Source organism: Macrotis lagotis, chromosome 4 (assembly GCF_037893015.1).
Source record: "Macrotis lagotis isolate mMagLag1 chromosome 4, bilby.v1.9.chrom.fasta, whole genome shotgun sequence".
NCBI classification, from domain to species: Eukaryota; Metazoa; Chordata; class Mammalia; order Peramelemorphia; family Peramelidae; genus Macrotis; species Macrotis lagotis.
Window position 1 is genome coordinate 54,041,383 of NC_133661.1, and position 24,025 is coordinate 54,065,407.

General features: G+C 40.1%; 2 protein-coding genes across 3 annotated transcripts in view; both read right to left on the bottom strand.

Moving 5' to 3' along the window:
* Window positions 1-1,507: 1,507 nt before the first annotated feature.
* Window positions 1,508-11,009, bottom strand: MSS51 (MSS51 mitochondrial translational activator). The gene is made up of 6 exons (XM_074232839.1): window positions 6,632-11,009; window positions 6,227-6,382; window positions 6,015-6,139; window positions 5,219-5,782; window positions 4,881-4,974; window positions 1,508-4,604 (listed from the first exon to the last, which is right to left on the bottom strand). Exons 1-6 carry the CDS (start codon window positions 6,814-6,816, stop codon window positions 4,385-4,387), a joined length of 1,344 nt encoding a protein of 447 aa, XP_074088940.1. The 5' UTR covers window positions 6,817-11,009; the 3' UTR covers window positions 1,508-4,384.
* Window positions 11,010-11,264: 255 nt separating this feature from the next.
* Window positions 11,265-24,025, bottom strand: part of PPP3CB (protein phosphatase 3 catalytic subunit beta) — a 45,241-nt gene continuing 32,480 nt past the window's right edge. The window contains exons 11-14 of one of the 2 annotated variants that reach the window (XM_074232837.1): window positions 21,625-21,706; window positions 19,327-19,424; window positions 14,361-14,390; window positions 11,265-12,953 (exon numbers count right to left, since the gene is read on the bottom strand). In XM_074232837.1, the coding sequence (XP_074088938.1) occupies window positions 12,775-12,953; window positions 14,361-14,390; window positions 19,327-19,424; window positions 21,625-21,706 (389 nt within the window). In that variant the 3' untranslated portion in view covers window positions 11,265-12,774. The remainder of the gene's footprint in view (window positions 12,954-14,360; window positions 14,391-19,326; window positions 19,425-21,624; window positions 21,707-24,025) is intronic. The other variant, XM_074232838.1, reaches the window with a different exon arrangement.

Genomic DNA, 24,025 nt, shown 5'->3' on the forward strand with positions numbered 1-24,025 from the left:
GCGGGGCCGGGCGGGAAGGGCGGGGCCGGGCGGGGCGGGGCCTGGCCGGCCGAGGGAGCCCAGGCTGGGGCGGGCGGCCCGGAGTCCCGGCCTCCTGCGCCCCGGGGCCCCCAACAGGACCAAGGCTGGGTCCGGGGCGCCCAGCTTCTCCAGGACCTTAACTCCGCATCCGCTGGGCCTGCAGGTGGTCCCTGGAGAATTTCCGAGGGCGCCGGCACCCCAAACCTAGAGCCGCCCTGGGTCCTCAGAGGCGCGCGGCTGGGTCAGGCAAGGCGTCCATTTCTCTCTTCCTTTCCTCTCTCCTCCCTCCCTCCCTCTTCTCTCTCTTCCTCTCTCCCCCTCACACTATCTCTGCCCCTTAAATACATGTGTAACCTTGACTGGATCACCACTTTTCGAGGCCTCAGTTTCCTCATCTGTAAAAGGAGGGAATTTGACTAAAAAATCCGAGGTCCCTTCCAGCTCTACAGGGGAAGAAAACTAGATAAGGCCCAAATAGAGCCTTTGAATGTGGACAGTGTCCTTTGGATTGGGAAAAGGTGTTAGAAATTCTAGATTTTCAGAGCCATCCATTGTTCAGCTGAAAGAAGGGTCTGCAAAATGAGCAGCTTTGCTCAGACCAGCCACAACAGCATTTCCAGATCACGAATATGCCATTACCTTGCCAGTCGTCCAGAAGAGAATGCAAGGTGGGCTGATCAGTCTGTCTTGTGATTTTATCTCTAATGTTAACAGGGTGTCATAGCACATGATAACTATTTTATGGTTCTACCATCATCTCTGTCTCACTATCTTTCTCACATTGATCTGTCTCTCTTATCTACCAAACTTCATCTACCACCTCTAGGCAGTATATTTTCCCCCTATTTTTTGAATGTTTTCTTTTTTCATTTATATACAAATATAGTTTTCAACATTCATCTTATTTTAAACTTTTGAGTTTCCTATTTTTCTACCTCTCTCCCTTTCCTCCCTCTCCATGACAGTGAGTAATCTGGGTATAGGTTATACATATTTTTAAAGTATAAGAATTATAATAAATTTTTACAACTATATTCCTGGTCAAAGGTTGATTTTTTAAAGCTATTGTGAGGAATGAAATGTGTCCTACTTCAGACTTTGAAAAGAAGATTTGCCCTGTCTTCTTGCTACTTTAAATTCATTATTTCAAATTAGGCAAAATAGCATTCTAGAAGGATGGTTCTCTTTTGATATCAAATAATACAATGGTCTATAGGCAAGTTTAAGCTTTTGTCTACTCTTATGTATATTCTTTTCCCCTCCCCTTGTTGCTGTATAAATTTTCTAATCTCCCTCAGCTTGGTGTGATCATTATTTAGAATGACCACCTATAGGTTAATGGTAAATCTCAGAGAATAAAACATGTCTAAACTATATTTTCTGTTATTTTAATCCTGTTTTTAAGATTTTGTATTTTAAAGATTAATAATATTTAACATATTTCCATACTAGTCATCTTGTGAAAGAATCAGAACTAAAAAGAAAAAAATCAATAAAAAAAAGGGGGAAATCATAAAATAGCCTTAAAAAATTAAAATAATACACTTTGGTCTGCATTCAGACACCATAGTTTTTCCTCTGGTATTTTCCATCAAAAGTTTTTAATTTTGTCCTTGGTCACTGAACTACTAAGAGGAGCCAAGGTCATCACAGGTGATCTTAATGTGTGCAATGTTCTCCTGGCTCTGCTCATTTCACTCAGCATCAATTAATGCAAGTTTATCCAGGCTTTTCTATATGCATATATTAAATTTCAATCCCCAAACTTTGACCCAAAACTCTTCTAAGCATCAGCTGAATTCATCACAACTAGTATCCCTCTCCTTTTCCTTCTCTACTGGAATCAAGACTTCAGCCTCTGGGGACCCTGGACTCTGATAATCTCTAAATCCTCCTGACCCTGGGTACTTTTCCACCTCCAACTTTTCAGTTTCTTTCAGTAGTTGGTTAGTTCTTCCTAGGAACCTGTTTGAGAGGGTTCATCTGAAAAACTGAATCCAGTCATACTCACCAAGCTTAGTTCTTCAATCACTTTCCCACATTGCCCACTGAGAGTGGCTCCTCTCCCCTTTACACTCCTTTGTGTATTTTCCCCATTAGAATGTAAGTTCCTTGAAGGCAAGAATTGTCTTTTTTTACTGCATTTGTATTCTCAGTGCTTAGTGATCCCGAGAGTCTTAATAATCTAATCTTAATACTGCTTTTCTTCAAAAATAGCTCCTTCAATTTTAATGGTCCCACCATTGTTCTTTTTCCAGTCACCCTCTCAGAACCTGATTCAACCCCTTTGTGCCCTTTACAAATTTATTGAGTTGCCTGGTCACACTTTCTCCACCATGAATCTTATTTCTTTATTCTAATCACCACCACCCTATTCACATTATCATCACCTATTTTCTAGACCATTGCAATACCTCTACAAACCACTTTTACACAGCAGCCCATTGACATTCTTATACCAAAACTCTGATTGTGTCACTATCCTCCTTTCCACTGTCTACAACATTTAGACTTTAGTTTGACTTCCCTATATTGTCCCCAATCTACCTTTCTCTGTTTTTCATTACTCTGTATAGTTCTACATGTCAATCAAATGGAATGATGTAGTTGAAAGATAGTGGATTTTTAGGCAAGGGGACCTGGGTTTCAATAATTACCAACTCTGTAATCTTAGACAACAGGATACTTAGCATCTGAAGTCTCAGTTCCCTCATCTACAAAATGAGATAGTTGGTCTGTAGCAGGGATTCTTAACCTGAAGTTCATAGATACCTCTAACCCTGCCCCAAAGAGTCCATGACAAGATTTCAGGGATTTATGAACTTGTATGAGGGGGAAAAATACCATCTTTAATTTCACTTTTTGTTTTTGCAAGGCAATGGGGTTAAGTGACTTGCCCAAGGTCACACAGCTAAGTAATTATTCAGTGTCTGAGGCTGGATTTGAACTCAGGTCCTCCTGACTCCTGGGCCAGTGTTCTATACACTGCACTATCTGCCCTAATTTCACTAACTTTTAAGCAAAATTTATTATCTTCAATTTTTAAAAAAATCATCCTGAGAAGGGGTCCATAGAGTTCACAATATTTCCAGAGATCTGTGAAACAAAAAAAGATTAAGTCTATGGTCTATGATTATTTTGCTCCACAACCACACTAGAGTGTTCCACTTCCATACCTTTGCTCATATCATTCTCTCCACCTGGGACATCTTCACCACTCTCTATGCCTTTTCAAATTCTACCTATCCTTAAAATCTCAATTAAAATGTCACCTGCTCCATGAAATCCCCCTCTCTGAAGTGGTTTCAATTTGTTTGCATGTATCACAGTATGATGATGCTTGCATCTTAAAAAGTGTAAACTTCTCCAAGGGCCGGGATCATATTTTGTTCATCTCTGCACGTTTCATTGCATTCTGAGCACACCAAAGTAGCTCAATCAATATTTTATTGAGTAAGTAATAGCATTACATTCACCCCGTTGGGTCATAAAAGACTTGTTGGAAGGGAGTGGGGAGAAGGTGATGAAGTCCTGCTTAGTCTGCAGGAAGGAAGGCTGAAGAACAAGCCAAGCCCCCAAGAAAGGCCAGATCAGAGACCAGAGAGGACAAGCTGAAGGGACAGGCTTGAAAAGCTGCTGCTTCAATTGGCAGGGCAGAGAAACTCAATCCTAAGGTCATATTTGAAGGAGGTGAGGAGCAGGATGATAAGGAAAGCGTTAGCTCTGGGGTCAGAGAGATCTGGGTTCAATCCCCCATTCGGCACACATATCAACTGACTGTATGAATCTGTGCTTCAGGCAACTGTCTTAGCTGTAAATTTGTGCTGGTAGGATTTTACTCATCAGGAGCTCCCTATATATCAATACAATAACTGAACCAGACAACAAATCTAAGTAAGTGGCTTGAGAAACCCTAAAGAAGTTTATTGGGGCTGTAGGGGTCCTGTGATACAAAGGAATTCCATCAGTCAGGGCCTAACACCCCCAAAAGCAGATCTGTAATACTAACAATGGAACAGAGAGGCAGCTTCAAGGAAAAAAGTCAGGATAATCCTCAGGAAGACTCCCAACAGCAGAAGAAAATGTGGGAGTTAGGTCACTTCTCCAGGAATAGAACAGGCATTGATTTAGGGACCACTAACAGGCATAGCAGATACCTTGGAATAGGGGAAACCCAAATTCAGATCTGCCCTCAGAAACTTAACTAGCTGTGTGACCTTGGGCAAGTCACTTAACCTCTGTTGCCTCAATTTCCTGAAGTATAAAATAGCATAAATAAAAACCCCTCAAAGGGTAATTGTGAGGATCAATAAGATGTTTGCAAAGAGTCCCCTGCAGTATAGGCAGATCAAAGACCAGCTGTTTAAATCCCATTACCCATTTTCCCTACTGCTTCCTCTCCACCCAAATGGTGGGAAGTCCCCCGGAACATGATGTAATAGGCACTGCAGTATACAGGCTGCTTGTTGGGGTTGGTATAGGCTTGCTCAGGTTTAAGGGAAGCAAAAGGGTTGTCTCCATAAGCAATGATTCTAGTCTCCAGTTTCATGAGGATCTGTAGAGAGGCTGTCAGCTCCTGTTGACTGAAGATGGCAGAGAAATAGCTCAGGATCAGTGGCCCCAAACCACTGACCAGGCAGATCCAGGCTAGGGTCTCTGCTCTTCCCTTCAGATAGAGCCCATTATCTCTCCAAATACTGAACAGGGCCATGCTCCTTGAGAGAGCAGATGAGTACAGAGAAGAGGGGAGCCCCTAGAGATTGAAGATGGGGACGAGGGGCAGGAGGAGTTAATTACAAAATGAGGTGTGTGGTATGTAGGAAGGAATCAAATAGGGAGGTATGGAAAAAAGACCTCACCTATACACAGTGAAGAGAGTGGGGATCTCATAATCGCGAAGCAGCAGTAGGGTGGGCAACCAGCCAGCCATCAAGTCGTGGCTGGCATGGAAACCTAACAGAAAGGGAAAGCAAGTCAGAAAGGATGAAGCATGGGGGATACTCCCAGTCTTTCTTCCATCTCCCAAAGTTCTTTTCAGGGTCAATCTGGGCCCAATTGTAGCAGAAATGGCAAGTGATCAATCAATGTCAGTAGTGTGGTACTGGATCAGATCAAGTGACTGAGTCCTAAGGGCAGGAAGGAAGAGTAGGATTTCCTCTGGGGAATCCCAGCCCACCTGGGGGGTCCATAGCCTTACCTGGATGAAACCCTGCTACAAGGTCTGGCCAGACTGCCTGGCCCTTCTCTATTTGCTCTTCCCAGAAGTCATGATAGAGGCCCTTGAAGCTGCTGAGCTGAATTCTAGGAGTTGAGGAGCCTGAGGAAAGCTGGGGGAGGGAGTCCACAGCCAAGTCCACACCCACCATGACTACACGGAGGCCACCATTTTCAGGAAACATCCGTTCCAGCTCATCATAGGCCCTGTGGCTAGTCAGGAAAGTTTCTACGTGGGAGGCACCCACCACATGCACTGTGATTCCCCCAGGCTTCCCTGGATTCCCTACCAGGGTCTGCAGCCCTAATCCCAAGGTCAGGGGTTGAGAAAGGACATCTGTCAGAAGTCTCCGCAGGGAGCCCCGCAGACTTTCTGGATCTGGCCGTGGCCTCCCCACACTGTCCCACAAGGTAGACATGGCATGACTCTCCACTACAGACTCCAGCATGGAATCCAGTTGGGTTCCCCACATTGAAAACCAGGTATCCCAATCCCGAACAGACCCTGGTGGCCAAGGCCAAGGCCCTGAAGGCAGGGAAAGGTCACCTGAAGGGACAAGAGAAAAACCAGAATGAGTGGACAAAGGTCAGAGATCACAATTTCCCAAATGTATTTTGTCCAGGAATATGAGCTTCCTTCCCCCTGCCCCATCAATCTTGCCGCCCACTACTCCACCAAGATCTTGGCTCCTATCCCTCCCCCCACCCTATAATAGCTTCCCCCATGTCCTCTTTCCATCTATGACCAGTATCCCCTGCCTCCAATTCCTGCTCCCCACCTGTGACCACCAACCACTCCATCAGCCGGTCGATAGCCACAAGCCCAAGTTCCCAACAGACCTTCTTGTGGACTGGCCAGTCTGCTCGCTGGCACTCAGGACCACAGTAGTAGACATTTCTGCACCTGGTGGAGGATGGGTCACAGGAGCCAGATAGAGAAGCCCAGCCGGGATGCTTTCCCTGGGCCCCTCCCCTGTAAGGGTCTTCTTACCTCTTACAGCGCCGGAGGACACCAGAGTCAGGGAGATGGCTGGGAAGTGCTCTACACCGGCTACAGAATTGGAATGTGCCTTCCAGGCGCTGGAACATGTCCCTGAGACTCCGGATCCTGAAGCCTGAGCCAGGGGTTCCCCCATTCACCACCGCCCTGTAGAAAGTGTCCCAGAGACTGTGCCCCCCAAACTCTCATCTCATCTCCAAATGTCTTCATCTATTCAAAACCTTGCATTTCCTTTAACCTCCCCCATCCTTTTAGAATCCTTTCAAGAATGACACAGACCAGTCAATGAGGGAGGGGGGGTATGAAACTCTATTTCTCCTGCTTTCTTAACACTTCCTAATTACACTCCCCCACCCAGCACACAAGACCTTCCCTCCTCACTAGGGAGAAGCTCACTTGTATTCCTCGTAGCTCTTCATGTTCAGCTTTTGAAGGATCACCTGGGATAGGCCAGGGACATTACTCTCCAAAGAGAGAAAGCCAAGAGCATCAATGCTAGGGCCTGCGACTGAAGGGGCCAGGGCCATCTGGGGGGAAGCCGCCGGGGCAGGGTGCTTCCTGCGACGTCGCCGAGGAGCCATGAGATGTCAGCTGGAATCTGTGGCCTCGATGTGGAACAGCCTTGGGAGGGTTGGATGCTTGTGGACTAAGTCTGCCAGAGCTGGCCTATCACAGCTTATTCAAGTTTCTCAGAAGCACATAGAGCCCCATAATAGGAAATTTTGAATAATATGAGAAGGCAATTTCTGATTTAACTATCTAGCTGAAGAGCTAACAATTTAATTGTGGAGAAAAAACAAACATGTGAGAAGACATCGCAACATTTATGAAAGACACAAATTAAATTGATATAAACCAAAGCACAGAATACTTGAAGACTACTTTTGGTGAAGACATCCTAGAAGAGATGAATTTTTCATTGAGACAGGGATTGGTGGGGATGAAACTTTAAATCAGATGGAAAATGCTGTCTGTGAAGACAGGAACAATCATTTTAAACACAAAGAGAGCAAAACAGATTAGCTTGGTTGGACCAAAGTAGAATTAGAAACTTCTAAGCCAGCAATATAGCACAGCCTTGGTAAAAGAGAATATGGCAGTTAGAAGCAGCAGTAGGGAGGCTTGGCTATAGTTTAAGGCAGAAAAGGAATGTTATATAGGAATCAAAAAGTTTAATGATGTAGAAACAAAAAGACTGTTTGCAATAACTACAAGTAAAAGAGAAATGACCAAATGTTGTGAGGAACATATATAATAAACCACTTGTTAATGCAGATAAAAGTTCTGACTTTGGCATCAAAACTTTAACTTCTGGGTTCACAGGGGAACCTCCTGGATCATCTTCTGGGATAGAACCAGTTAGCAAAAATCTAAACTCTAAAACCACCTGCCTCCCTTCCCAGCCTTCAATTCTCCTAGTTATACTGCTTGAGAAACAGCCAGGTCCCAGAATTACCGAACAGATGACCTTGGGCTTCTGTTTCCCTTACTCCATCTGCCCTGAAACCCCTATTGAACAATGAATAAAGTAGGACTTGTACTGCATAAGGGCAAAGAGACTCAACAGACTCAGTTACCTACATTAAGTCCTTCTATTTCAAGTGAGCAATGTCATCCTGATAGCTAATCTCAAAGGGTCCTTTCCAAAAAAAAGCTAATTAAGGCTAGGAGTGACTACACCATATAGCTACCTCTATGGAGACTGCCTCCAGCACAGGTCAAGTCATGGAGCCCCTCAGGGGCTTGTCTCATGGGGTCAATCCCAGCAGAGTAAGCAGTGGGATGGATGCACAAGGCAGAGAAGACCAAAGTGATTTCTTGGCAGAGAGTTAAGGGGAAGGAATTGAGATGGGCAGCCCTATCTATGCATTTGCATCTATATATATCACTGTCCTCATGTCTGGGCCCGAGATCCAAATTCAGGTTTCCTGATTACACCATTCCTGCTAATCATGCTGAGGTCCCTGAAGCTAACAGAAATGGGAAAGACTAGGGCATGATCATGCAAGGACAGGAAAGGTTAAGGAGTGTGGAAATGGAGTCCCTAAGAACCATCACAGCGTTTTCACTCATCCTATCCCATTCCCAAGCAGGATCCTTCTCTCAGACTAGAAAAAGTTCACTTCCAGGAAACTAGATTTGACTACTCTTTAGCCTCTAAGCTGGTCTCCCATGGAGAGGATACCCCTCTTCCTTGACCCAAATCCCAAGCAGCCCCAGCTCAGATTTAGAGTTCCCACCTCAAACCCTTAGCTTCCCCTTGCAGGTTGCTAAATCAAACTTTTCTCAGGTTCCTTTGCCACCCGAGGGCCCATCTCTCTGTTCTTATTTGAATTCTTATTTCTGAATCATTCACCAGCAATTTAAAAATTGATTTTTTCCCTCCTTGGAAGAATGAAGAGAGAAGATATTAAGGGGTCTTCATGAAAAGGGGGGGGGATAAAAAGAAAGGAAAAAACAAATCCATCTATCTATTGAGTGTGTTCTCCAATGGTCACACTTAGCTCCTTAATCAGTGATTAACACTCTCCTGGAGGATAAACACTTCACTCAGCTATAAACTAATCAAGAAGTGACTTACCCTGCTAAGCCCTTGGTTCCTTCCTTCTCTTTCTTTCAAGCGAAGTGAGAGCTTGATCTCCTCAGACTCTGGGCTATGGCTGAGCTACAGCTGTCCTCTCCTATCATCTTACTCTCCAAACTGCTGAAATGTTGGACCCTTGTGATTGAAAACCCCCTGCCAGCGAGACTGCCAGGACCAAATTCTCCCTAACGAGAATAGTGGGGGACTGGCCCCCTGCCAAAGACCTGGCTTATTCTGATCCTTATTCTTTGCCAATAGAACTCAGGTTGCTGTCAACACTCCTCAAATTCACCAAAGGATGGCCAGGAGAAAGGAGACACCAGACAGACAGAAGGAGAATCCTTGGCCCCACAGGCTGCTTCCAATCCTGAACAGTGGTTTGGTTCAGTCCAGATCTGAATGCACTTCAGGAAAAGTCATACTGGATTTCTTTATCAGTATTTTGTAGGCATAGGCAGTCATTGATTCAGGGCCTCAGAGGATCAGAGTGTCTGATGAAAGCAGGGTGAACATGAAGAAACTGTAGGAACCAGGACAGGCTCTCCTTCAATACTGTAGTAGGAAGTCCTTTCTAGTATAATCAATATTCTATATACCAAAACTAATGGAATTCAATCCAGGCTTATATATTCTGCAGAATACATAAAAAAAGGATAAGAAAAGCTCAACAATTAAACAATGAAATATGAAGTGAGGAAAGTAACTTAATTAATTCCTAAAATTCACTCTCCGTGAAAATCAAGTGAAGTATCTCTGAATGGAGGTACTACTAGGTTGACTCCACTCATCTATTTCTTCACAAAGAGGTATAATTTTGAAGAACTGATAAGACTCCTGTCCCACCTAATTCAGACATAGGACTAGTGATTGGGTCCACCATTCTTTCACTTTTCAGGCAAGAGGTAATGGTATTAACAAATAAACCTGCATTAGATGTAGAACCAAGGAATCCATTTTTATTTTCATCAACAACATCCCCAGTTCATATCCACTTACAGTGAAGGTCCACAGACCAGTAGTTATATTCAGTCTCCTAAAACTTTAAAGGATCTATGCTTTCCACAGATATCTCATCTGGCTCAGGCAGCATTACCCTACATTGCAAACATCACAAAAAAGCAAGATAAGATCACCAATATCTTGAAATGTCACCAGTCAATTCTACTGCCCCTAATGTGTGCAGAGAATGAACTGCAGGAGACCCAAAGCTGTTAAAAAGCAACTTCAAAGCACAAAGTAGGCATTTAATAAATATTTGCTGATTAACTGGAAAGCAGACTAAAAGTTCCATGGACACTGAACATATGACTCCCATATTTCTTACCTATTCACAGTTATCTCAAACTAACAGTAATAGGCAAGAGAGACTTGTGAGTAACAACTGGAACTAAGGAATGAAAAGAAACTCTTTTTAGACTTTTGCTACAAAAGTCACCTTCTGTCAGTAGTCTCAATGCAGAAGGAGATTTAGAAGGAAAAAAGTTTGTTGGTTTGGGGATTTGTTGTTTTTGTTAACGTACAAATGGCATAAGGGCTATCCTTTTATTAGGAAAGAGAGTGATAACATATGACATGAAATTTCATATTTAAATTACAATTTTATATTTTCCCAGTGTGTGCCCATCTTATCCAATTTACCAAAATATCAAATTATCATATCATTTCTCAAAACTGCTTGACAAATACTCATATTCTTTGCAATGAAACCAGTACTGAGGGTCAGACAGGGATTTCTATTCAAGAAAAGTCAACTTACAGCACTCTTAACACATACCCTTTCTTATTTCTCCCTTTGTTATCTTTTGCCAATGTCACCCAATGAGCACTACTTAAGCAGGGTGGTGAGAGTCAGGGTTAAAGAGGCTAATTCTTAGTATAACAAGCTGTTGAGTGCTCAATTAGAAATGATTTGAGGTACACATCTCCCCTATCTACGCCTTAAGACATCCCTAGTTTAGTGCTTAACAGCTTTAAAGAAAGTTTCTGGAATAAAAAGGATGACAGTGGTTTAAAAAGAAAAATAGTCAGTCTTTGAAAAAACGTTGCTTGTCTGGAATGAGGGAATGTCTATAATAACTGTTTTAATCAATACTTAAATTATTTATTAATATTACTATTTCTCAATGGTAAATAAGAAATGAAGTTCTATGAATTATTTTCTAGTATTTACAAAAAAAATCCCTTTTCCTTTAGTTTCCAAGAAAAGGTATCAAAAATGAGAGTTTAATAGTATATAGTTGCAAAGTTTCTAATACTTCTTCATAACAAATATACAATATACTCTTCCATAGTGATTAAAGATGGCAAAAACACAAATGCAATGTCAGGAAAATTAAACTTTCATTTGAAAGGAATTTGACCTTTCAGATCACTACAGCAGCTGAATATCAAAGGGAAATATCAAAGGGAAAAAGATATATTTTTTTAAAAGGATGAGACCCCAGCTCTCTGGCTCCCATGTACATTGTGAAGTCTAAACCAGGTGAGCTCAGACCACAGCTTCCAAATAAAACCCAACACAGAGATAGGAGCAGCGGCCCATGCATGGAATTTATTGTGTGCTACTGTTTATAAAATATTCAAATAGTCCTGCACATGCATAATATTTCCAACTTAGACAGGAGACCAAACAGGGTGCACTTTCTGGCAAACAAAACAAGAGATGGCTCCGCTGCCCGGAGTTCTGAGCAGTATTCCAGGGCATGAGGTCACCAAAGTAAAGGGGGGGAGAGAGAGAGAGATACTGCTAGAGTGGCAATCTAGACAGACCAGTAATTGTGAAAAAACTAGCACATGGTTCCATTTATTTTTAACCAAGCAGTCCTGTAACTATCCAAATAAAAACTTCAACATGCAGGTTTGACTTGACGCTTCCACGGATGTTTGAATGGTTGAGCTGGACCATAGCTTCGATGCAGCATTTGTATCAACAAAAACACTTCCAGGACATTTTCCATTTCCTTTATAAGAATTCATAAAAATTATAGAAAGCCAACAGCCCTGTGGGCTACTGAAGTAATCTGAATACTCACAATAAACTAAAAGTTCCCATAACATCTAGGCAACCTATACATGTCGTACCTGTACATCATAGGCCTATATATTAAATATTTGCAAAATGAAAACATGCATACACAAAATACAATGTCAAGTTTTACAGACATGATCTGAAGTAAAATTTACTTTGACAACGTACAAGCTTTTTTTTTAAAAGATACCTTAAATGAGCAATTCTGCAACTTTATGCACTTTTGAAATTTAGAAGTTTTCTTCTTAAATCCCAAGAGTACAAATCTCAGAAGATTTGGGCAAAAAAGATTCGGTTGAATTTTTGGATCTGTGATCAATAACAAAGTTCTGCCTGGAGATAGATTATGCATCCATAATCAAAAACTAAACTAACAGAACTAGTGAAGACTGTAGACCTGAGGTCAGCACTTTGAACATTTGCCAACTGGGTTTTTTGGTATTTTCCCCATGATTTGAAAAATACAACTTTGCAACCTCAGAATTGTATTTTAAGACCATTCTAATATAACCTTTAAAGACATTTTATTAAACCAAAATCCATGAATAAATAGTATTTAGGATTGTGTCTGAAGTCTTGATTGGAAAAAAAAAATCTAGTTCTATTGGGGGGGGGAATTCTCATTTGTAAACTTAAATGTGTGAATCACAAGCATAAATGGAGGTCAAGATGCTCTCCACAGAAAATAGACCCCTTGCTTTCTACTCCCCATCTTGGCTCGGCTGCCAGCAATGCAACCTCATCAATAGCATAGCACGTCCTAGGGCCCTCCATACTCCTTCTGGAGAGGGAATTGGGGTCTCAAAAGCACAATGGTTTCTCCAAAGGGACTGGTGACATTTACAGTCAGCTTAGCTGATCCCTCTGGCTCCTTGGATGTCCTGTCCATGTGGGGCCCGAGATGCAGAGTCCCCGGGGAGCTGTGGGTCACTGGGCACTGTGGTTGCCAGTCCCGTGGTTCTCAGTGGCATGGGCGGTGTTCAGAGAATTGAAACCATCTTGCTGCACAGCGTCTTTCCGGGGTGGCATTCTCTCATTGATCCTATCCAAACCTTTTGCTTCTTCAAAACTGCAGATTCTATGTGGTGGAGAGAATCCTCGTATTGCTTAACAAAATGCAAATTTGATAAGTCAGTAATAGGGAAAAAAAAGTCTAACTTCAAAAAGTAATAATAAATGATTTTTTTTCTTAAAGATAAAAAGTTAGCCAAAGGAGCAATCATGGCTATAAGCAGCACAAAAAAAAACCTTCTAAATTGAGTTTTTCTCCTAAAATGTTAAATGACAAACATGATTTAAATTATTTTAAAATAGTAGAGCATTATGGATGAAAAATGTTAGCATAGTCTTAAAACTCAAAATAAGAAAAAAACAAAACCCGATCTCATCAAAAATCAATGAACAATATCAAGTGGATCTCAGGCTGACCTCTCTCCATCAGGCTCATTCTAATTCAAACCCTGAGCTCTCCCCTGAATAAACTAAGGAGGTAGTTTGAGGTCGGGCCCTGAGGGAACCACCAGGTTTCTCTTCAGTTGCCTCACAAATCAGCAGCAGAAACATGATGGGAGAGTCGCTGGATTAGAACTCCTGAGGAGGCCGGGCACCAGCACCCTCATATCAGCTGGGTGAAAGGGACAAAGGGATAAAACTATCTCCCTGAGTTTGGAGCAGAGGATGGCTTAGGTCTAGAGGGCTGAAGTCGCATGCTATAGGAGAAGGTTCATCATGGTAACATCCATTCACTGAGGCCTACGGCAATCCTTCTCCAATTACTAAAGCTTTTTACTTCCTTCATCAAGAAAGGTGCATCTCCCAATCAAACATGCACGAGAAAAATTCCCATACTGTGGGTATAATCAAGCTGTTTCATACGTGCAATCCCTGGGGCTCAGAATCTGTGCACCTGCTATCAAACATACGGCTGAGGCAGCGACATAGTCGGCAATGTGCACTATCAGAGGTCAACACATGAAATACATAAACAGGAATCATATAAGCAGATTACAGCCCAAACTGTGGTGGAAAAAAACGGGACAATTCTTGCACATTTGGGTGCATTATGGAAAATGGCAAAAAAAACAAAAAAAACAAACCCACACCCAAATCTAAAGTCACTCCACTAAAAGAAATCAGAATAGAGCAAAACATGCAAAACATGTAGTGAATCACTATTTGTGAGATAAGTTTAGACATCTCCATTAAAATAAGCGACTGAATACATTGCGAGATAAACTTTAGCATGCTGTATACTAATAAAACAATTATGTTAAATGCTGATTGAACTTTGTATTAGAAAAATATAAAAAATATTTCCCATGTCCTACCACTATGAACTAGTCTGGGGGGGGGGGGGACAGGGGAAAGGGAATGTTATGGGTAAATATGATGAGTCAGTGAGTCTGATTCATCTTAGACTGTGCAAGCTGAGAGTGAGAACCCCCCCACAGGAAATTTCTGATGCCCACCCACACACCACGGATCTTTGCCCAGCGCAAGGACTCTGATCGTACCTTTTTCAGCCTCAATTGCCTCAACTGTGGCTGTACAGAAGTGAGCAGAGGCATGCAAAATGAACGAGAGAGATGAGAAGGGTCATATTGTACAGCAGAAAAGGCAATGATCAACTTAAAATATCACAGTACCCCAGGCTATACCAGTCATAGTTTATCAAAAAAAAAAAAACAACCTGTGCTCTTATCAAAGGGAGAGTTCCACCCCAACCCCCCAATTCCTGACAGCACAATTACACACAGCACTATGACAACAATGGTCAGGGCACAGGAGAGACAGATTCATTCCTTTACACAGACAGCTCAGCACCTGCCCCAGCTCACTCCAATGTTAAGTGCCCATTAAGGATCCAGTATTCCAATGATTCAAGAATTTTATAGTATATCTATTTTATATTCCACCCATCACAGTCTCAAGGAAATTCTCTAAAGAGAAATGATTTAACAGTACATCAAAACTGATGTTGCCAGGTTCCTTTCTCTTTACTGCCTGGGGAAGTGGGGGGACGGACAATAATAGCAATAAATTATGAAATTCAAGGATGATATGGTTTTAGGATTTATAATTGAAAAATTAGTAAGCATCATCAGTATAATCTGAACACTAAGAATGGTTCCTCTTCTTTGTTAGAAAGGTACTCTTGGGGCAAATAGGTAGGTAGCTTAGGGGAGATAGCACCGGTCCTGGAGGATGTGTGTTCAGGAAGATGTGAGTTCAAATCTGGTCTCAGACATTTGACACTTATTAGCTGTGTGACTCTCGGCAAGTCATTTAACCTCAACTGCCTTGCTCTTTATTATAAAGCCAAAGTTACAACAATCTATAAAAACTAACACTGGAGGCCAAGCTCCCACTTGCCTTCTTTAATCTTAGTTAAAGGGTAAAGGACTGTTGAGCAAGTATTCTACTGCTTTAACCTGGGGGGGGGGGCACTTACTGAAAGTGCCCTTATAATCTATCCCAACAATGAGTTATATGTGATATATATACACTGATATGTGTATGTGTATATACACACACAAACATACACATACACATATGTTCCTGGATGAGAGGCAGAATTAGTATCTGGCTCATTGAGAAAACTCCAGTGCATCTGTTGTGCTGCTTACTGTCAAGAATTCTTCTGGTCATTTTTGTTCTCAAACCCTTGTATAAAGTAAATCAACAGATAACTAAAGAGAGCTCTATCTGTCATTGTCACTACTGACCATCCTCCATCTTCTAAAAGGAAAGCCCATGGTAGACATGACAATCATCTGTCTTATCACTGAAACCACTTCTACAATGAGGCCAGTGAAAGTGTTCTTGAGGGGATAATTTAACATCTTATAAGAATGATGACAAATTTAACTGAAAGGGCAAGAGAAACAAGGAATCTTAAAGAATTCAATGAGACTGAGAAAAAGTTGCTGTATTGTAACTTTAAAATAATCTAATGCCCAAAAGGAAATTTGATGAACACTGAACAGAGGAGTAGTTAATTTTCCTTAATTGATAAAATACATTACTAACTAAAGCAGACATACATGTAATATCCACTGTATATTTTACAGCTTAAAAATATAGTGCTGCACAATTAGAAAATGCCCCTGCAATAATATATGCCCAAACAAGAAGCCATTAGGTAAAGCAGCCGCTTCTATCAGTTCATCACTGGCATGCTCATTCATCAAAATAAAGGTAAATATCATTACAATTTAAAGAAATCTAATAGGAAAAGGTGAATTTTTACAGTAATTCTGGGCCAGGTTTTTTTTTGGGTGGGGAGGGAAGAGCTTGCGTTATTTAAATCATTCCTCTGAAGAACAGAGGTGAATCCTTTCATAGCTTACTGAGCCAAGACAATTTATTTTTATTACAATAATTAATATTTGGGGGAATAGTTTTTGGGAGTATTACAGTCAATAGTAAGAAAGTTTCTTAATACAGTTGACAAAATATCTTCAAATGTGATACATACTCCTTAAGCTTTAGAGACTTAAAAAATGATTTATGTTAAACTGCTTCCCAGGGTCAGTCTACATTTCTCACTGTCTTTTCAGGCCTATGAGTGCTTCTAAACACTTTCTGGAAAATTTCACGGATACCATATTTAAACCTGCATACCATAACAAACAGATTGCTTGGAACAGAGAGATGATAATTTGAAGTATAAACAATAAACTCAAAGAAATATCATTTGATAATTGCTAAACTCCTCCAAAGGCAGTTTTTCTCTGCTAATTCTCAGTTACCAAAGGCCCGACAGATTCCAGTATAACAAGGCTTGAACTGTGTACCTCAAATGACATTCTGAATGACCAGGAAGAACATGACATTATTCAATTCTTTATGGCCACAATTTCAAGAAAGAAATGCTGGTGAAGGCAGGGAGCATCTTATTGTGTAGTTTATCAAATTTATTATCAGTTTTGCTTCATTTCCTTGACTAAAATGCAAAAACGTATGAATCATCATATTTTTTATAAAGTTGTATATTTTGTGCAAAGGAATATAATAATAGTATGTTTACGGTCATAGAAATAGTCCAAAATGATAAGATAATCTAAAAAATCATTTACATGTGGCTTTGAGTGAAATTGTTATATTTTATATTTGCATATGAGAATATTTTGTGTTCCAGGAAATCACTTCAACAAAATACTGAAGCCACAATGTCAAAAAATACCTCAGAGGAACTTGGCTTGTTTCACCTGTTTTCATGGCTCAATTTTTCCACTTATTCCAATCCATGCTGAAATTAAACTGCTCATTAGGAAGAAGAATTCCTTGCTGCTTTCTCTCAAACTTTTCCTACTATGAGGGAAATGCTTTCAAAAGACTTCCCTAGGCTACTGAGATATATGTAAATTCTGAATCAACAGAGCTGCCAAAATATATGTAAATAAATAGAACATGGTAGACAATTGCAAATAAGCCTGAATGCAAGATTGTTAAGAATAAATTAGAAAAACAAGTGATCTAAGAGTAACTGACTAGTAGTAGGGATCTAACTAAGCAGCTTAACCTCTTCTCTGCTCTGTTTTGTTACTCTAGAGTTCTTGGATGGAATTTAAGCTTTTCTTGAAAATGGGAATGGGGGTGTAGTTCTGGTGACTCTTCATTGCCTGTTTGATTTGTTTAATATATATTTAACAAAACCATTCAAGTCAATTTTCTCCTCTTATAATTAGTTACACTGAAGCCAGAGAAAACTGAAGGGCACAGCCTGGAAGAGAATTATAGCAGAATTCCTAAAAATCATCAAGACAGAGAGAGAGAGAGAGAGAGTGAGAGAGAGAGAGAGAGAGAGAAAGAGAGACCTCATTCAGTATGAAAATTTAAACTGGAACTATGGAAATGTTTTTCAAAGCAGCTTTGATGGATTCCTCATACACATCACTGGTTGTTGTAGACAAAACAATCACATACAAAATAGGACATGTACGAGTTACAAGTAAAAAATTATTTGTCCAAATAACAAACATCTCTCTGAAATACTACCATTGAAAATTTATTGTAATTAAGATGGAATTTGTGAAAATTCAATCAAACTGAAGTTTTAAGAAAAATTTAAAAATAAAATTTCCTTCTGTTACTCCCCTAAAATCATTATATTACACATATTAAAAAAAAAAGGAACTGTTCTTATTAAGAATTAGGAACAAATTAGAGGTGCTGCTTTGCTTAGCAGAACAATGACCCTCAGAGGGTTATTGTCAGTGGAGGCTGCAATAGTAATAAAATCAGCTCCTGTCCACATCACCTTCCCCCCCACCCCACTGTTCAACTAGAAGATTGAAACCTGGACTTTGGTCACTGAATGTATTCTGCAACATTCACATTCACTCTCTCCCTATTTTATCTGTGACAGGTTTTCTAAAAAAGTGTTAACACAAACTCAAAAAAAGTAACTTTTTTTGTTACAAAATATTCAATGAGCCAGATTACAGGAATGCTTTATGTAGAATTCTTTTTATTTTCATGCAAAAATATAGGCACACTTAATAAACACCCTTTCAATTTTGACTTACAGGATTTAAGTTCAACCCCTTTATTCTCCACTTATAACAATGATTGAATGTCTACTCAATTACATAATTGTTCAGAATGCACAAAGTGCAGCAGCCAATGCAGCCAACCTTAAAGCAAGGGGCTACAAAATTACTTCTACATTAAGAGACAGACAAGTGTCTGATAGAGTAGTTTAATTTAACATACTTATACAGACATACAGCTATACCTAGAGAAAGACAGACAGATTTAAGAAAGCAGCTACATCTGCAGAGGAAGGAAACAGCATGTTACAGAGACAATCAATTATACATAGAACATTTGACAAACACCACAGAAAACAAACTTTGGCATCATTTACCAGAGTACAAAACCTCGCAAAAATCTGTCAGCATTTGAAGTGCATAGTAATGTTCTGGGGCCCAGAGCAGACTGTTAACACTAAAATTAAATATCTGCAATTTCCCAATGGAAAATAAGCACAGTCTAATACAATTACATAAACGAAAAGCAAACAACAAAAAACCGGGAATCACATTATTTCTCTTTTTGCATTCTCAATGTTCCTGAATCACAGACTTAAAAGTGGGGGCTTTTAATAGCAAAGGCTGAAGTTTTAATAATGCAGTCAAATAAATAAATAAACAAATAAATAAATGAACAAATAATCAATTACATTTAACTTCCCAGACATAATGAATGACATGAGCTGGCCCCACATCTTCCACTGAAAACCTGAGAGACTGCCCCTTCTATTCCTGTGAAATAAATAACTGCACTCTTAGGTGTCTGCCCTGATAAAGTAAGGATAAGAAACTGCCTAACAAATGGCACCCTGCCCATGTCAGCTGCTCAGACAGGAACTGAAAAGCAGAAGAAACTCCCTGCATGCATTATATGTAGTGTTAGCCAAAGAGTGAGGGGCGCCCCAGTCCATGGGAGGCACAGCTAGGTGCATAGCATCATTACCACTTTGCAGGGTCTGCCGTCCTCCAGCCAACACTCCACTAGGCAACATCCCTGTGGGAGTCAGGCCCTTGAGTGTCAGCACGCTCTCACTCTCCTCCCTGGAGGGGAAAAAGACCACAAATGTCAAAACTCTTCATAAGAAATGTCTGTCAGATTGGACTGGAAGTAGGGAGAAGGCCCTCAAACAGTTTCTTCTTTAATAATTCTATTATTCTAATAATTCTAGTTATTCTTTACATGAGAAGTTGGCAAATATTTTTGAATATATTTAACTTATGTACAAATTATCTATTAATGGCCTAATAATTTTATTACCAAACTTTTGTAGAAATAGACAATTTAAGAGAATAAAAAGATGAAATTAAATTTGATCCTAGAGCTAACAGGGATACGATGGCATTTCTTGCATAAGAAGCAACATGGTCTGGCTGATACATTATGAAAAGCCCTGTGGCAGTTCTGCCTTGGAGGATGGAGGGCACTATTCAGAGGTTCCTGCTAGAGTCCACTCAAGAGGGGGCCTGACTTAAGAATCCTAGAAAAGAGAGGTCTCCTGGAGGAGATGGTAAATTACTGGATACCTAAGTTGGGACAAGTGAAGACCCAAAGATGACAGCAAGGCTTTTCCCCAAAGTGTTCCTAAAGACAACAGTTGATATGACTGGAGGGACGAGGATTTCAAATTTGGAAGAAGGGTGGGTCTCCAGGGAAAGATAGTGTGCTAAGACTTATGATATGTATATATATATATTGCAGCTCATCCTGACCTACCCGAAACAAAGGCCTTCATGCCAATGGGCACCTGCTGCAATCACCAGATGATGAGGGAATGGCAAGAGGTAGTGTCCTGGGGAGGGCACCCGCTCAATTGCTGGAGTGGGCATCCAAGTAGCTGTTCTCTTACAGATGCTCTGAGAGGTGGAATAGAGGAGTGCTAAGAGGAGTGCTAAAGATAGCTAGATGGGGCAATGTCTAAAGCACTGAATTTGGAGTTAGGAGTACCTGAATTCAAATCCAGTCTCAGAACTTAAAAGCTGTGTGACTAGTCCCTTAACAACTGTCTACTCAAGCTTTCTTATCTGAAAAATGGAAATAATAATAATAATAACACTTAGTCTTGTCATGAAGATATAATGAGTTAACTGTAAATTGTTTTACATACAGCCCTTGGGGAGCCACATGTCCATTCCAAGGACCATTCAATCAAAACACTCCAATCCCGGAAGCCTAAAGGAAAATTCTCTTCAGGAGGAGACTTGCTGGGCAATGTGTATAAATAGCTAAGCAGGGGAGGTCCACAGTTAGGCAAAGTTTGCTGAACAATTCGATGACCTGATTCTGATTGCAGTCTATGATTATAGAGGAGATGGGAAAGTACACAATGAATAACCTGAGAGAGTGATTTCTTTTACCATGTGTCTCTGCTTTCACAGTGACTGTTACATCACAAGCTGATTAGAGTTTTAGAGGGGCTCAAAAGGAATGCAAAAGTAAAGTCAGATATTAAAAGGGTACAAAAGATACTGCCACTAACTCAGTGATTCTATCATATCCTTGCTATGGCAATAGCAAGCAAAAGCATAAAATGAGTGAGTGAGTACCTACGGCCTTCACTCCCACAGTCTCTCTAGAATCCTAGGGCTTTGAAGTTGTGAACAGAAATTTCTCCCATACATACAAAGTGGATCAAAACTTTCTTTGGTTCCTATTAAGTGGCAGCAATTTTAGTGCTTGTATTAAGGATAACATAGTGAAATTAATGTGATCAAGCTTTGCTCCAGAGTAGCGTGCCCCACTGTGCAGAAGTGGAGGTCTAAGGGTATGAAAAGTGTCTAAGTCTTTATTCCCCAACATTAAGATTTGCTTCCCCTGAGTCTTCCTCATTGTATAGTTACTGTGATCTCCCTGTGCCTTAACAATGAGTTAGGAATGGGAAGTCACACAGCTGGTAAGTGAGAGGGAAGTCGTGAGTAAAGATACATTATGGACAATAAAAATGGAATGGAAGGTGTCCCATGTCCTGATGGGTGACATGGCTGGCACATGAGGCACCTTCAGAGAATTCACCATGGATGCCCATGGTGGATGGCATGGATAAACAATTTTAACTTCCAGGACCTCACAGTTCAGTTTAAAAACATGATTTCTATCATCCAGTTTAATACATTAAAAATACCTCTTTCCTGAGAAAAGAATGTTAACACATTGTTTCCAGATGGCAAGTGAGACAAAAATTGGTATCCTGGAACGGAGTAAAATGATTGATGTAAATAAATAATTGACAAAGTGTACCATTACCTGAGAACAGAGAAGACTCTTGCCATCTTGCCAATTGCTCGAATTTTGTTTCGGATTATTTCTTTCCGTGCTGCCGCTGATCCTACTTTCAATGGAATAAAAAAAAAAAAGGAAGGGGCTCAAGTCTGGAGTACCTTCATACACATCATACACAATTAGCCTCTTTCTCTCTCTGTCTCTCTCACACACAAACACAGACACACAGATACACACGCGCACACACACCCCTCTCTGTATCAAGCCCCCAGTTACCTGCAGTCATAGAGAAAACTCGCTGATCTCATATTGGAAAGATTTTCTCTCAATACTTGGCTCAATACCAATATAATGCTAAGCTCTGATTAGCAATAAAAAACTTAATCCACAAACTTGCTTGCTTGCACACTACTGAATGATTAGTAAAAAAGCCAATTAATAATTATTCACAAAATGGGCAAGAAAATTCATCCCAATCCAAAGCATTTTGACAAATTAGTGGCCAAGAAGGAATCAGCAATTATTTTGCAGAATTTGCCACTTCTTCCTCACAGAAGCCCATAACACACTGGAATAACAAGCTATAACAAGCTGGAATTATTGAAGGCTCCCATCACACAATGACAACACTGGATCTTTCATTTTATATTGGTTTAAATAATCTTGCTGTAAAAGTCATTCCATAGAAGGGTCCTTCTAACTAACTAGCGCATCTCTATCAACCTAACAGACTGGACTGATTGAAGTCTTGGGGAAAAGTATAAGCATGTATAAGTTATTAAGTGAAGATAGTTTTAACAAAGACTGCTGTCAATGACATTTTGCTTCACCTTCCAAAAGCCACCTGTGCTCCTATTTCATTCAAAAGAGATTTATAAAGACTCACTGGCTCCTCAGGTGGAGGAACCTCAAAGTCATGCATTTCTATTCCAGTCTTTCACAAAGCTAGACTGGCCCATATCAAACCAACAAAAGGAGGGAAGTGGGTCTTTCTTCTACTAGACTGTAAGCTCAAGGGCAATATACACCAGCATCTAGCACAATGCTCTGCAAGTCTTAGTAGCTATTTAATAAACTTTTGTTCATATATAGTAACAACATACACTTTGGCCTTAGAAGTATGGCTCCTGAAAGCTGTGATTCACTTTTATTGGGGGGGGGGGGGAGAAAGAAAGAAAGAACAAATGGTCTAGAAAGGTAGAAGAGGCAAAGCCAGTCGAGCCAGGGACCTAGTTGTCTGTGCTAGAGCACTTGGTTGTAAAATTGAGCAGTCTACAAACACATGTAAATTAAGATGACAACTAGACAAATGGAAACCATTTTAAGGTAACTGAAAAAGAAATTCAATTTTCAAGATGAAAACAAGAGACACAGTCTGTATAATACAGGTTCTACAACAGAACTCTACAATGTTTATGAAGCTCCAGAGATCATATTATTATAAGCACTGAATGTACTGTTTCTGCAACTGTTAACATAGACTTTCCCGAAACAAACAAAAACTCCCACAATCTGATGACTAGAACTATATAAATCAAAGCTAATGGGTATTTTATGGAATATTAAAAAATCACTAATATTAAAATCACAGAATGTTAAAAGGTAGAGTAACCGTAGAAATCCCAGATTCTATAGCTAAGGAAATAGAGGCAGAGGTGGTGATTTGTCCAAGGTTAAACTGTAAATCACTTTCTTTTCTACTGAACAGATAGTTCATGAAAAAATATAGAGAAAATTATTTTGTACTTAGACTTTGAGTAAGCTAAAAAACAATGTGAAATTATAAACCTTATGTGCATTTTGGCAAAGTCAAATAGAATGTAAACTGTAGCTAATTTTAATTTTAAAAACCACTGAAATAAAAATACTATACTTTAACAAATCAGGATTTTGGAACAATCTATGAACACATCATGCACAATATTAAAGTAAATATCCACAGTAAAATTATTTTAAGGAACAAGACAGTCGACTGAACACACCCTAATCATGCAGGCAGAGATTCAAAGTATTACGAATAGGTAAAAGAATGAAATCTAAAGACGAGAGGAATGAAAAAGGGAGAAATATTTCCATGCACAGAAAGACAGACATCTTGGAATATGACTTCCAAAGTCAAAAAAATTTAATTCAAGTAAATTTAAACTAAATTTTCAATGCCCAATGAGAATCATTCTAGATAAGTCTAACTTTCTAACATGTTCTAACTTAAAGGGATGAAACAATTTATGAAGTCATATTTCAAAACAATGTAACTCTGTCTGGTCTGTACCTTTTTTATTGCCATATATGAGTCGTTCTTCAGATGGAGAGTCCAGAAAAAAGGAAGTGAATGATGGAGAAAAAGATGGTTGAGACAAATAAAAAGATAGATATTTAACTTGGCAGTGGTATTGAAGAATGAATATGAGAAGAGAGGGAAGAA

What these genes read in the sequence shown, in the direction of transcription:
- MSS51 (XM_074232839.1), bottom strand. Translation starts at nt 6,816, where the DNA reads ATGGCTCCTCGGCGACGTCGCAGGAAGCACCCTGCCCCGGCGGCTTCC. An exon ending in GGAGTGGTTGGTGGTCACAG is followed by an intron (nt 5,783 to 6,014) that starts GTGGGGAGCAGG and finishes TTGTCCCTTCAG; the next exon opens with GTGACCTTTCCCTGCCTTCA. An exon ending in ACTCTCTTCACTGTGTATAG is followed by an intron (nt 4,605 to 4,880) that starts GTGAGGTCTTTT and finishes TGCCATCTTCAG; the next exon opens with TCAACAGGAGCTGACAGCCT.